Source organism: Cottoperca gobio, chromosome 21 (assembly GCF_900634415.1).
Source record: "Cottoperca gobio chromosome 21, fCotGob3.1, whole genome shotgun sequence".
Taxonomy (NCBI): domain Eukaryota; kingdom Metazoa; phylum Chordata; class Actinopteri; order Perciformes; family Bovichtidae; genus Cottoperca; species Cottoperca gobio.
In genome coordinates this window covers 8,355,635-8,371,143 of record NC_041375.1, presented here as the reverse complement: position 1 = coordinate 8,371,143, position 15,509 = coordinate 8,355,635, and the positions used below count along the sequence as shown (strand labels likewise).

At 40.7% G+C, this 15,509-nt stretch overlaps 1 protein-coding gene across 4 annotated transcripts in view; it reads left to right on the top strand.

Moving 5' to 3' along the window:
* The window catches only part of LOC115026838 (neuropilin-2-like), a 102,326-nt gene that overhangs the window by 22,856 nt on the left and 63,961 nt on the right, over positions 1-15,509 (top strand). For all 4 annotated transcript variants that reach the window (XM_029459828.1, XM_029459826.1, XM_029459829.1 and 1 more), the window contains exons 3-4: positions 6,644-6,825; positions 13,992-14,219. In XM_029459828.1, coding sequence (XP_029315688.1) covers positions 6,644-6,825; positions 13,992-14,219 — 410 coding nt within the window. The remainder of the gene's footprint in view (positions 1-6,643; positions 6,826-13,991; positions 14,220-15,509) is intronic.

The following is a 15,509-nucleotide window of genomic DNA, read 5'->3' as shown; positions in this document are numbered from 1 at the left end:
TCAATGTCTGCTATACTGTAATGATTGTGTGTGTGTGTGTGTGTGTGTGTGTGTGTGTGTGTGTGTGTGTGTGTGTGTCTGTGTATGTGTGTGTGTGTGTGTGTGTCTTTGAAGGACTGACCCTGATCAATGTGTGTTAAAGCCATAATGAGGAATCGATTGGTTGTCCTGGAGACTACTGCCGGACACACACACACACACACACACACACACACACACACACACACACACACACACACACACACACGCACACACACACTGTCTATCTGTCTGCAGTAATAGGCCTATTACTTGATAACAGTGAAGTCAGTCATCCTCCTCACTCTCTATTAACCTTCTGTGACAGACTGACTAGGATACTATATATTCACAGGGAGTGTGTGGGTCATACTCATAAACCTGAACTAATGCGCAACAAATTAAAACACACACTTTTAGCATTGCAGGGCACGCATTGTCTTATCCACAGGTCCATGCAAACACAACTTTTTACTATGATTCACTTACTGTGGTTCACATTGGCTACTAATGAAAATTAGTGCATTCGTGCAAACCAATTTCTAGACCGAGAGAAAAGCTATGATGGCTGTATGGATTCCCAATTATTAATTCCGCAGTAATATGAAGGAGGCTTTCTTAGCTTGGATTTGGTGTTTTGTCTGTGAACATTAGGAATAAGATACGGTATAATGGTTGCTTATGGATGTGTGGTGTTTAAAATTCCTCGTCTCCAGAGATATTTATAGTATATACGAGAATAAGAAGTAGGAGTACTAAGTGAAGTAAGAATCATCAGTAGCAGCTGCTGAACTAGAGCCTTTCATGGCTTATGGGAATCAGTGCTACTGGAAGCATCTTTGAAGAGTCAGAGGGCTCGGCTCAATCCACCACCTCCATAATTGTTCTTGTCCTGACAGAGAGCCTAACAGTTCAGTTTTACTTCCCGATGAACCATCTTAAAATAAATGGTAAGCATGAGTTGCGGTGCGTTATTCACATGACATGGTATGCATGTCTACTTAATCTACTCATAGTTTCAGTTCCTCTTAATATGTTTGTTTTGGGCCACCCATGATTTCACTTCCATTAGCGAAATGTGCATGAGAAAATAGAAAAGTAAAAAACAATACAAAACAACAACGAAATAAAAAGCAATTAATGGACAATATTTTTGTTATTTTTTTGTTTAGAATTTCCCTGTATTTCTGCACAAATATAAAAAACTAGGACAACAAAACGTATACAAAAAATTTAAATTTGGCTCAAATCAAAATTTATAACATAATAATGTTCTAATGAACTTTCATTCTCTTTTTTTTTTCTTTACATTTTTCAACATTGACTACAATGTAAAGTCTGGCCTGCTTTCAGCTCTTGTTAGTGTGTGTGTGTGTGTGTGTGTGCGTGTGCGCGCACGTGTGTGTGTGTGTGTGTGTGTGTGTGTGTGTGTATGTGTGTGTGTGTGTGTGAGATTGTTTGTGTTTGTCTACAGACGCTCTGTCTACCGCTAAGGACACCCCTGATGTCTGAAAGAAATGTGCAGGTGTAAGAACTCCCGTCCTAAAGAGAGAGAGAGAGAGAGAGAGAACGTGTGAAAGGCAATTAAGACCAAGGCAGAGGGGAGGAGTAGGCGGGAGGAGGGGTGGAAGTGCATATGTATCCAAACCTTTTCCTTGGTTCACGTCAGACAGGCTTTGGAGAGCTTTCTCGCTCATGAAACAACCCTACCCCCAAAACACACACACAAGAACACATGAATCTCACATTATTCAGCTTTAAAGGAACATTTCACCCACAAAATGACAAGTTGCATACCAATTACCCAACACCTGGTACATTGAATTGAAGAAAACATTGTTTTTCCCGCATGCCTCGACGGTAAACGAAGAATCCAAAAAATGGAGAACATTCTTGATTGATGAAGTAAATGGAGGCCACGTTTAGCAGCAGCAAAACTATATCTAAACATCCGTTTACAAAGTCTCACACAACTCATGCAGTATAATCCAAGTCTCATTTATCCAGTCGTATCCAAACTACTTCACAAACACATGATTTTTCGCTAATTTGGCTAATTTAAAACATTTCCCCGTTAACAGCAACACGCTGCGAGTCCGTAAAAGGATGTTTTGATGTCCTTTTGCTTTTGTTAAACGCGGCCCCCGCTTACTTCACTTCATCAAGACTTTTTACCGTTGTTGGATTTAGTTTTTTTTCTTCATGAATTCAAAGTAACACGAGGTGAGTAAATGATATACAAATGATCATTTTCACTTCAATGCCGTTGAAGTTTTCCTTTAAGTCTACTTCCTCAATCTATATATACAATCACAAATGTTAGTCTTTATTTACAACTGTAACTTCCCATGTTACACATTTTGGAACCAACATTTGTTCTTTCATTACATCTTTCATGTAAGCAAGGAAAAACATCTCATCCACGGCTTGTTAACAAGGGAATTTCGGGAAAAGGGTGGGAGAAGCAAATTCAGACTTCTTGTCATTCCCTATGGCAAGTCTCAAAAAATCACTGATTGGCTGTGAAATATGTCGGGGAGAGAGAGATAGAGAGAGAGAGAGAGAGATGATGGGAATAACAGTTTGTTAGAAGCTGTGTTCCTCCTACACAGAGACAGATTAGGGGAAACCTCAAACCCCTCTATAGATCCATCCGAGTGCATGGCCTCAGGCTCTGTGTGCACCAGTGTGTTTATTTGTGAGACACAAAGTTTGGGTGTTTGTGCAGTCCTCTTGCGTATGTGTGTGTGTGTGTGTGTGTGTGTGTGTGTGTGTGTGTGTGTGTGTGCTGACTTAGAAGTAGCTGTGTATGTGTTTCAGGCTGGAAGGACACCTGTCTCTGTCTGTCTGAGGGGAGGGGTTGGCAGGGTGAATGCAGTGTCATGTTCTCTCTCTGACTACGTCCACACTATGACGGCTGAATTACAAATATTTTTCTCTTCGTTGTTGCCACACCCGAAAACAGAGCTTTTCTAAACAGCCTCCCCAGTGGATGAATACAAAAAAATTTAGTGTGCATGAGGAAAACTGAGCTTTGTAAAATATTCAATTATTTTTATTTATTAAAATAGAGAAAAGGTGATGATAGAGCAGCAAGGGACTGCATTGATTTAACCAGCTGATAACTGGGCTGTCTGTCATACTCCTCGCTAGATGTTATACTTGCTGCGATACACAATGTTATTGGTTCCCAAAAGAAACACGACAAAGAAGAAGAGGTGTTGCCATTTTCCCATTGTTCACCTTTAAGAAAACAACTTGTTAGTGTATCTATCGATCTATTTCATTCTCAATCTTCCCTCTCATCGTTGTTAATAAAGGGTAGTTTTATATTCAAATTCTAACATCCTCCCCCTCCCCATCCCTGCATCTTCTGTCTCACCCACACATTGGCTCTTGGCCACTGGTTATGTGCCTGACAGCGGAGAGAGCTATAGAGGAAGAAAAAAAGGAAGGAGTAAAAGAATGATTGAAAAAAGACAGCGTTGAAAGTGAAACACTAAAAAATAATCGGGGAAAGAGTGAGGCAGGAAAAGGAATAAAAAGAGATCCTGTCAGGGATTCGAGTAGCCGTTAAACAAAGTTGTCATTTCACAAAAGAGGAGGAAGAAACTGTCTCTGGGAAGAAGCGTTCTCTCGGGAAAATATGACAGGAACTGTGACACGTACACATGCATGCACACACACGCACACAGATGCACACACACATGCTCACAGTGCAGTGACAGCTTGCGTCATAACTGTGTTGTTAGTTCCACGCAACACAGACACAAAGCATGATGGGAGAGTGGGAAGTGTATGACCCCTCATTATGTCGGAAGCTTGCTCACCTGACGGAAAAACCCAGAAAACACACGCACACACACACACACACACGAACAGCAAACACACACTCTTTTGTGCATTCAATAGGCTCCTATTGTCTGGTTTATCATATCTTATTGTTCCAAGATAAGAGGTAATAAGACAAATGCATACACACAGACACACATACACACACGTTTGATAACTCTGTCACTGGAGCATGTGTACGTTTTGTGTCTACTTTAGTACGAGTTTGTGTGTGTACCTGTGTTACTTTAATCACTATTCAAACAGCCACATTAAAGCCATTTGTCGGTTGTGCTTTGTAAACCCAACATTCAGAGTTGGCCTCTCCTCTCCAGCTCAACGAGGGTTACGTAGCTCGCCAGCCGGTGAAAGCCAACCCCAGATTCACGTTCTTTTTGGAATGAGCTTTGTCCGTTTGCTGTTTCACCTGGCTTTATTAGGTTTTTATAGAGGTTAATGCTGGTCTCTGCAGCTACAGACCACTCCAACACACTTTTAGTGAGCGATTAAGAGGAATTATTTTCCTATGAGTTCATTTGTATGAGTTCATTGTGCCTTTAAGGTGATTTACCTCCCTTATGGGTACAAAAAGATAGTTCATCAAATTAAAACCACTTAAATTTAGGTTTAAGACCTTTTATTTGGTTATGGTTAAGGGTTGGGTTAATTGTGTGTGTGTGTGTGTGTGTGTGTGTGTGTGTGTGTGTGTGTGTGTGTGTGTGTGTGTGTGTGTGTGTGTCTGTGTGTGTGTGTGTGTGTTTTGGATTCCGGGTTTAGTAATGACAGTCCACATACCGTAACTGTGGGTGCATGCTAACAAATAGTGAAAAGATTAACACCCCTTTTATATTTACTTTACTTCTAACATCCCGTGGCACATACAACTTCTGCTCAGGCCTGCTGCTGCTGGTTCATGGTATTTAAAAAAAACTAAATTAATGTTGTACTTAAAGCATACCTCTTAAACTGTATTGAAAAGACAAGATGCGTTGAGTACTTTTGATCTTCATGATGTTCATTTGATTACTTTAGAGAAATATAGAAAGCTCAATATTGGAGCAATTAGAGGCACCGTGGTCAGAACTGATCGATAGGATGGACGAAGATGTGCAAATAGACTCAAGCCATGAGAGAAACCCTAATTGAAATGTAATTCACTCAACTCAGAGTCAAACTTTATGTCTTTTTTCATGTCAAGTTGCTACAGAAATGTCTTTCCAGGAAGCTATTTTAGAGCTAGGCAGGTGTGTCTGTGGTATCCAGACACAGAGGCTGCACTCCTGCTGTGGGTCTGGAGACAGCTCCTAACATTTGTGGTCAGAAAACATGAAAGAAATGAAAATGAAAATAGATTTCAAGTCAGAACCTTCCCTTTATGGAGGAAATGAATCCCAGTCTTCCTGTCTGTATTTTTAGGTAAATTCAGATTGCTTCATTGAAGCCTTTCTGTATTGTATATAGTTCAAAGAATTATAAAGAAGTTGTAACACTTGACCTGATATGACTGGAAAATTGTCACTTTAATGTCAGTTGTTGATATTCCCATTAACTTGTGTTTGGTCTTGTGTACTGAGGAGTCCCTGTTAAGCATAATCCGTCTATTCTTGTATTTAGTACCAACATGATTAGTTATATTTCAGCACAGTCCCCCTATAATAGCTGGCAAAAATTGTGAGATATTCCTGAGGAAAGAAGGGTTATGAAGAAGTGACCTAAATCCACTGGAAAATGTGAGTTTCTCTGAGAGCTGAAGGCCCCCAGGCTGCGTTAAAGACATTATTGAATTAGACCTGGGCAAGGATGTAAACTAGAGTCATTTGTTCCAGATTAATCCATTTCTAGCATCAAAGGCTGCAGGGTGCATCTATAGTTCATAAAGCTCTCACACTCTGACTTTGACCCCATAGTGTAACAAAAAGCAAAAGACATATGAGGCACATTTTCTTGTTTTATATCTAATTTCCTGCATAAATCATTAATTTTGAAGGCATTACATTGCATTGCTTTAAAAATATCATGAAGCTTGTAATTCACTTTGAGAATAACAAGTAGAACATTAAGTACCGGTAAATACATTTTGTGAGATTGGGAATCAGTTTTCTTTTGAATTTCTAAAGTACAGCACACATGTGACCTTATGCGAGATCAAAGGGTAGATTCACACTCTCCTTTTGTTTGTGTTATAATATGGTTATAATCTATAAAATGGTGCTCTATAGACCATGAAGCCCGTATCAGTTGGAGTATATAATCACTCGATTACGGTGGAGTTACTGGATTTTATAAAGATTCCTCTTTCTACTTTGCCTCATGCAGGTGGTTCTTTTCCTTCTTCAGCATGAATGTCTTTTGCTGCATTCATTTGAATTGTAACGACACCTGTGTTGCTTTCAGAAGTCCCTCTAGCCACTGATAGATGCAAACAATTTGCTCATGCTTCCGTTTTGTAGCCAAATGCAATGTGATGCCTGCCAGATAAAAAAAACTAAGAAAGAAAAAAAAGCTAATAGCATCAGAGGCGAAGCAGTTTTGAAAGGATTTAACAATTTCCTCTTCCTCAAATTAAAGTCTTGTCTCCCCTCTTCAACAAAACACCTAATCAGTACATTAATTAAATGTCTGTACATCAATCATGTACAGTAGATATTTAGCACTGTAGGTTATCAATGCCCCTGTGATATTGCATTTCACTGAACGTAATATGCATTGTTTCCACAAGCTGCACATCTCAGAATGATGATAACATGGTGTCATTTAAAAACATAAGGTATTTAATGATTTTTGTCCTCTGCAGGTATGACTATGTAGAAATCCATGATGGGAACTCGGAGACGGCAGACATACTGGGGAAGCACTGCAGCAACATCGCCCCTGCGCCAATCATATCGTCAGGGCCCTCACTCCACATCAAGTTCGTATCGGACTACGCCCACCAAGGGGCAGGCTTCTCACTGCGCTACGAAATCTTCAAAACCGGTAAGTGGACGGTAACGTTATTTACCTCCGCCAAAGAATTTCGGTTTGTTTGTTTGTCTGTCTATCACCAGGATTATGATTAAACCCTAGGACTCCAGTATGTGACACTTTAATATGGCTTGGAAAATGTTTCATTTTCCAATGAAGCTACACTCTACTTAAAGTCTATAATCCCATCTAATTTAACAAATGAACAAATAAATAAACAAGAGGGACACTATCCCTGTAAATGACCCCCACACATGGACAAGCATAACACAAGTGAACAGGATTTTAGAAGGATTGCACCTTTACAAATAGGCTATTAGTAACTGTATTACAAGCTACTCATAGAGGACTCAACATGCTTCATTAGGTGACCAAGCCTCGTTTATCTCCCTGGTGTCACGGAGACAGAGAGAAAGAGACGAGAGACACGGCAGAGGACCCTTGAGAGCCCTTTAGACTGTCCAGGCGAGACATCTCTCCCCTTCATGGCTCTTTATGCGAATGTGTGTGTGTGTGTGTGTGTGTGTGTGTGTGTGTGTGTGTGTGTGTGTGTGTGTGTGTGTGTGTGTGTGTACGTGTGTGTGTGTGTGTGTGTGTGTACGTGTGTGTGTGTGTGTGCCTGACATGGCTCCCCTTCACGCTGCCATGGGTCAGCCAGAGCGAGACCAATTGAGATCAAGGGCAAGTGAGACAGAGGGGCGCATAGTGTCGGCCCCGCAGCCATCTTGTCCCGTTCCCCCTGAAAGCATTCCACACATGCCCGCTTAATTGAGTCCTGAGCCCTGTTCCCCTGAGACACACGCACACGCTCACATACATACACTCACACACATGCACAGAGGGCTGTGGTTACTAACACAACACGTGCGCTTGTCGGTGTTTCTCACTTGCTGGCACCAGCCTATTGGGATTTCTTGTGTGTGTGCTTTTTGCCTGACATGGTCCACCTGATAGACTTAAAAACAACAAGGGTGGCAGTGTTCACACCCTAGCACCCCAGGGAGAAAAAGAAAGAGACAGAGGGAGATTTTTTTTAATAAAAACTATTTTGAATTGAAGCCCATGGTTGCTGTTTTTGCTGTTTTCAGGAACGAAGTAAAAAAGAAATGTCTTTACAATTTCGGGTTTGTAATTGGTTTTGAAAAAATGTTTTGTCAATCGAAGGGTGGTACAATTGTTCCTCCTTCTCCTTCTACTGAGATTAAAACATGAATATAGCCATTGTTGGACCTGTAATTCCACATTATTACAACAGGATTTGTCTGTGCCTTCGATAACCGATACAAACTAATCTGTTTTATGATGTGACAATGCCATGGTCATGGTTTGCTTATATTTAGGCAAAGAACATGGTTTAGGTTAAAATAAGTACCTGGTTAAGGTTACGGAACAACCGTGTTAATGCTTAATAGTAACCCACGTTGACTATTGGTATGAAACTGGAAACAAACAGCAGTTTGATGTTTTTTTGTACCATCCATCCATCCGACTTCTGCTAGAGGCTGCTACAGGGCTAAGTCCCTTGAGTGTAAACACATGTTGTTTTGGGGCATTTCTTGAAAAGATTATTCTGTAGATTTTCTTGGTTGGAAGATCTATAATTAAGAGGAAATGTGTGAAGATAACCATCAACTAAAAACAGAAAAGATTTCCGTTTCTAAAGACAGCTGCTTTGATTGATACATTATATATTAGCATATACTGGACTTCCTCCTTGTCTCTGTATTTCTAACTTTGTGTGTGTGTGTGTGCGTGTGTGTGTGTGTGTGTGTGTGTGTGTGTGTGTGTGCGTTTCTGTGACCAGCCTAGCTTGGCAGTAATAATGGAGCCATTTGGAACATTCAAACTGCCATACTGCTAACAAAATCTTGTTACCCTGGAAGGTGAAGCAGAAAGTCTGGTTACGTGGGTGACTAGATTTTGTGTGTGTGTGTGTGTGTGTGTGTGTGTGTGTGTGTGTGTGTTATATGCACTGTATAGCCTCATGCACTAAATATGTATCTATCTGTGCTATCCCTGCTCATTCTGTTCTGTTCAACCAACAGTAAAAGGAAGTTTCAAAGCATTTCCTCTCGTGTATTTCCACGGCCTCCACATGAGAGCAAATATACTCGTCACTACTAGACACAGAAAATATGGGGAAAAAACAAGGATGTAGGCATTTCTTTTAGTTAAACACTTTATTTAATTGTTGGTCTTATATATTTTTTATCTTTCAGAAAGTTTGCAATTATCAATGTTTATTTTTTGAAACTTAAAACATTTCTAAAAATACAATTTGGTTTTTAAACAGGCAATAATTTAATAATTTATTCATTCCTAGTATCACTTTTTGGGACTCATTTGACCTTTCTCCCCATTTTCTCTTATATCTCTGCTACTGGAAGCATTATCTGAGCTGTTGCAAGAATGCCTTGATTAACTGGTGAGAGCATTTTCTTGGGACAGGAAACAAACCTGTGTATGTAAAATGTGTACAATCTGGACATTTGTTCCTGTTATAATCCATTAAATTTAAAACAAGTCTATAGTCATTTTGCTAGCGTTGAACCCAGTTTGCGTTTTCATCCCCTTGTCTCTGTCCCAATCCCACAATCCCTTCCTGTAGCTGGGGTCTGTGTGTGTGTGCATGTTGGAGAAGATTGCCCCCCCCCCCCCCCCCTAGACTGGACCCCTCAAAGATTAACAGTCTAATCAGTCTGGAAACCGGCACACATACAAATACAGAAACACTTATCTACTGTGGAAAACACGTACCAAAAACACAAAAGCATGCATGTGTTTTCTCTCTTTTTTACAGTCATATTTGCAGAACGTATAAAGTAGTACACATATACATCTTATTAATATAGACTAAAGTATTGTATTTAGTGGTGGTGTTCTAGTTGTCTAGTGGTTAGGCCTGAGTTGCTCCAGAAGGACTGTCCCTGCATTAGTTCACTGTAAGTCGCTCTGGATAAGAGCGCCTGCTAAATGACAAATGTAAATGTAACTGTATTAATAAATCCTAGCCCTTGTAATCAAACAAAATGTATACAAAGACTTATGCACACATAGTAACATACATCCGAATTAAAACCTCGGACAAACACAAAAAATACTTGAACACAAATACACATGCCACACTTGTTTTTGTTTACAGCTCTATCACTATGGATACTGTAGTAAAATGTCAGCCAATAGGAATACAGCCACTAGAATGTGGCGACCAATCAGCATCCACTGTCTAGGCCGTGTGCCTCCAGCTGTTATTGTGACCCAGAACTCTCCAGACACACACACACACACACACACACACACACACACACACACACACACACACACACACACACACACATGAATGCACTGATGCTGACTGGACGGTTACTCACAAATGCAGGGCAGCTTGCATGTCTGCACGCAAATGTTAACTCACATACACACACACACACACACACACACACACACACACACACACACACACACACACACACTCACACTATTTTTTGTCACTTAGTAGGACATTTCATTTGCATGCATTCCCGGGACACTAATCCTAACTTTAATTGAAACCACTGCATGTATGACCCCAACCCTTAAATCTAACCTTAACCGAAAACCAAATCTTAACCTTATTTCCTAACGTATTACCTTGTGGGGCCCAGCTTTTGACCTAAATACAAAGTGAGTCCCCGTAGTGCAACTGTGTGAATAGATTTCTGTGAATCACACACACACACTCCTCAGGGTTAATGTAATGTGTAATGTGGAAGCTATCGTGACAATCCTTCCAATAACTGCTGTTGTTTACATTCTAACAAATACCTTCAGGCACTTCCTCTCTGCCTCCGTCCGACTACCCATCAAGCCAGTTTATTACACCAACTAACCAATCAGATTGCTCTGTCCTCTTTCCTCTGGCTTTCATTGAGGAAAGTGGATCCAGATCTGAGGCAGCGAGGAGCGAAAGGTGCTCTGTGGTAGGGCTAATGTAACAAACAGCAGAGGTATAATTTCCTTCAAAATGCACAACAGACTGAAATACACATTTTTTTTGTTTCCTTGGTCTGCTGTGCAGCATATTGTGCCCTTTTGAAATATCTTCTCTCAAGCAGAGTGTATAGGATATTTTCCTTACTGCCTCCTACTGATAGAGATTTTATAGTGGGAATAATGTGACAGATGAGTGTAGATATTGGATATGTTTACTTCTGGTGGAAAGGATTTGTTTACATAGGTTGATTTTTAAAAAAAAAACACAGACAGTGTTTAGAGTTATGGCAGACCGAGGGTGTTCCAGGATGTCAAAGTCAAGAATAATCTGAAAGATATTGCCCTGATTTGCATCGTCAAAGTAATGCTGGGTTGGAGGAGCTTTTAGCAAATTGCATTGGGATAAGTAAAGGGTTGGTTTTCTAGTGACAATTTGATTTCATATGTCAGCGGTAATTTGTATGAATAGGGAGTTTGTTGTGGGGGAAATCCCTGCTGTGATTCAGTGACAGAGGCTGAAATATAATGTCAGAGGAGTTTCAGCATCACGACCCTGCAACTTAAATGACACTGAGGTGGAATCTAACCATACATATGGAAAAACCAAGCTGTGGTTTTGAGCTGTGTGAGGGCATGCGGTGTGTGTGTCTGTGTGTCTGTGTGTGTGTGCGTTAGAGAGAAGAAGGGAATAATTATGGGTTTGATCCATGCCAGATATGAAAGTAGATGTCTGCATGCCAGCTTACCAGACACACACACATAATGGCGCACACACACATTTATATAGGAAATAAACACTAAAAATGTAGATGAACGAGTGTTTGCATGTCAGCTCGCCATACAGACACACACGCACACACACTCGCACACTGACAGACCTTATCCTGTCTCGAAATCAGTGAGCCATAAGCACCAACGCCGGATCTACCAAGCAACACACACACAGACACTCACACTTCCTCTAAACTGACCCCGTAGTGAAACACGTGCTTCTTTCACAGTCATCCAATTCAAACAGATGAAGTGAGGAGAAAAGAATAGGAAATGAGACAGTGGGAGGGAAGGGAATGATGGAGCTGTGGCAGATAAAAAGATGCATGGTGCATGGACGATTGTAAAAAACAAAAAAGAACAACAGAAGAGAAGAGAGTAAGAACGATCAGAAAAGAAAAGTAGAGAAGTGGGGTATCTACCATTTTTTTTTTTTAAAGGAAGGAGAAATGAATTAGGAGAGAAGTTGAGCGGGACAAAAGTCATAGAAAACAGACATATGTACAAGCACACAGGAGACAAGATGCAGTTTTGAATAGTTTAATTACATTTCAAATATATTTTTGTTTTTGGGTTTCACTGTACTTTAAAAATAGCAAAGAGGAGGGACAAGGTGGAGACATGTGTTACACTGTGAGAGAATGTGGAGAAGGGACAGACCGAAGAAAGAAAGGAGGGCAAAAGTGTTTTTGTGATGTTCATGAACATGAAGTAATGAGAAGGGAATAAAATCGCTGCCGGCAACCGAACTGGTCAGGCGTTCACACACACTCACACACACACACACACTCACACACACACTCACACACACACACTCACACACACACACACACACACACACACACACACACACCCGCGCTATCCAGCGACTGACTCTGCAGGGGGGCCAGACGGAAGGGGAACCCCGTGAGAGAGACCGTGTGTGTATTTGTGCGAGTTTTGCTTGTATCTGAGATCATTGCACGAGAGGTCACAAAAACAAGCAAATCAGAGGGGAGAGTGGGACAGATGAACAGAGAAACAGGCATATATCAATTATACATAACAATTAAACTAAAAATATTTGGTTGCTGTGGAAAAAATGGACGATCACATAGATGTATGGGAGGCATTTATTAAGATTAGCAAATAAAATTGGGAGAATGAACGAAATTTCTGATTTTGGCATATATTTCCCCAGGCTGCTGCTGTGCAAGATCGGTGAAATTCCAGAAGCAACTTAAGCTAATTTAAAATGAATGTGTAAGAAAAGGAAGGGTGGAGACAGGAAAAACAACATCAATATTCCTGGTGACACTCCCAAAAGTTTATTTTATCATGAATATCACAGTGCAGCGTCTCACACAGACATATGCTTTATTCTGGCTGCCTCTGACAGCATCTTTCTGTCTGCTAAATGACCCACTGAGTCCGTACACATCTTGGTGTAACAACTTAATTTCCATGGAGATCTCCAGCAACACTAGCCATTTTTAGTTTTAGACCAATTTCATTATTGACAGCACTCAGTCCAATGCATACTTAAATCGGAAAAAAATCACTTTCTCTTCATATACTCATGCACGCACGCAAGCACAATAGCAGACAGTCAAACAGACTGGAGAGAAATGGGTTACCATAAGAAGCTCCGACAGTGTGTGTGTGTGTGTGTCTGTCTCGGTGTTTGGTCATACATGGCTGGGTGGACTGGAATAATGGTCCAGTTGGTGCGACCACATCCACATCCACTCCATGAAGTGTGTGTGTGTGTGTGTGTGTGTGTGTGTGTGTGTGTGTGTGTGTGTGTGTGTGTGTGTGTGTGTGTGTGTGTGTCTGTTAGTATTAATAGAGAGGGTATTACAGTCATTTAGAAATGAAGAGCGCCAGATTACCCCAGATCGCTGTGTGCGCAATTGTGTGTGTGTGTGTGTGTGTGTGTGTGTGTGTGTGTGTGTGTGTGTGTGTGTGTGTGTGTGTGTGTGTGTGCACGTATGATGATATCTAAAGCTTCTCATAATTGTTGGACCACCCAACCATGATACTATCAACAGATTCTGCATCTGTCTTACTCACTCCTTTTTTTCTCTTTACATCTTTTCACTTGCATATCTTAATGTTTATCTTTCTTAATACCTCTATCTCTCCAAGCTCCATTTTATTTCTAACTGGTTTTCTTCTTCTCTTTCTCTTTCTCTGTCTTTATTTGGTCCGGCAGGTAAACATCTTCTTGTTTTCCACCAATATTACCTGCCTTTTAATGTGCATAATGTGGAGTGAGAGTTAATCTCACATAGCCAGACTTCTATCTGGTCAATAAAGCTGAGATTGTGAGGCAGGTATTCAGTTTGAAAGCAAACAGCACCTCTGAGTGTCTTCCTGGAATTACTTTATTAGTTTAAGGTATAATTTTCAATATGTCTGTTAAAATACATTTTGTGTATGTGTCTTCATCCCAGGTTCAGACTGTTCCCGTAACTTTACCAGTCCCTCGGGTCTCATTGATTCCCCGGGCTTCCCCGACAAATACCCTCACAACCTGGAGTGCTCCTTCATCATCATTGTCCCGCCCAGCATGGATGTGACCATCATCTTCCTCACCTTTGACCTGGAGAACGACCCCCTGCCTGGCGGAGAGGGGGACTGCAAGTACGACTGGCTGGAAGTGTGGGATGGCCTCCCAGGAGGTAAGACATCAACTGGATGTATTTATGGGTCATAATGACAATGGTGACAATTGTTGATGGTGAGGATCTTGATGGTGAACAATAAAACAGTCATTTCACGAGTCGATACACGGAGCAAAGTTAAAATGGAGCGTATTCTGCCCTGCCTACATCATTATTGACTGAGGTGGAGTAGCAACTATTTTAGTGGCTATGCGTTGGTAGATGAAAGCTCAGCTTACAGGCAGGATGTTGGCACCTACTGTGGAGAAACAACATAACGTTTCAAGGGGAAAATAAAATAGGTGTTGCTGAGAGGAGGGAGAAAAGAAGGAAGGTGAGAGGAGGAACAGTAGAGGACTTGGATATTTCTGGTGTAGCTGCTGGAAGGACTGGAAGAGTTTAGAAAGACAACTCTAAGGCAGAAAGATCTTGGATCTAGTTTCAAGATATCAAAGAGGTAGAAAGAAAAAGAAGAGCAGTGTAAGGGCAGGGAAAGGTCCTACACTGATGGGAAGACTTGAACAAAGAAAGGAGAAAGTTGAGATGAACACATGAAGGTCAGAAGACCTCCGGTTTGCCTTCAAGGAGAGGATTGGGAGAAAAGAAAAATAAGAGCAACTTGGAACGGAAGAAGGAAGATTCTTGGGAAATAAATATTTTCTATAATATTTTATACTATTCTATTTTAGTTTGTTGTGTGATACATATTATGTCAATGCTGTTTTTAGTTTTATAAATTGAACAATTTGACTGGAGACAATTTGTAATTGCTTAATTCCCAAATCGTGTAAGGTACAGAAGTGAACAGTATCAGAAGCAAAGGAGAGCAAACAACGGTGCTTTTCTTCTTTTGAATATTTTTCTGTTGTTAATATGAATTCAGCTTAAGGAGGGACAAAACGTTGGGAGATGGTACAAAGAAAAAAGGATGCTTAAAGTAGAGTAGGGAAAAGCCACACCATCTTTACTCCTTCTTTTCACAGGATTTAATAGAAGACAAGAGAGGTTAAGCAAAGTTGAAAGTGAAAAATGAGAGGATGAAATGCTTCTGCTCTGAGTGGTAGAGAGACTAGAAGGATAGCAGGATGAAAGGAAAGGAAGCAAAGTGAAATGAACTGGGAGGGTGTTGAAATGGAAGGAAATATACAGGAAGAGATTCAGAGGTGAAGGACTAACTTTCAACCTTTGCAAGAGTGTAGAGTCCTAAGCAGGAAGAGAGGACAAGATAAAAGACAAACAGGGAAAGAGAATGACAATGTGTGTTTCTCTATAAGGTTAAAATGCGTTGGAGGAAGGGAGGACATGTTT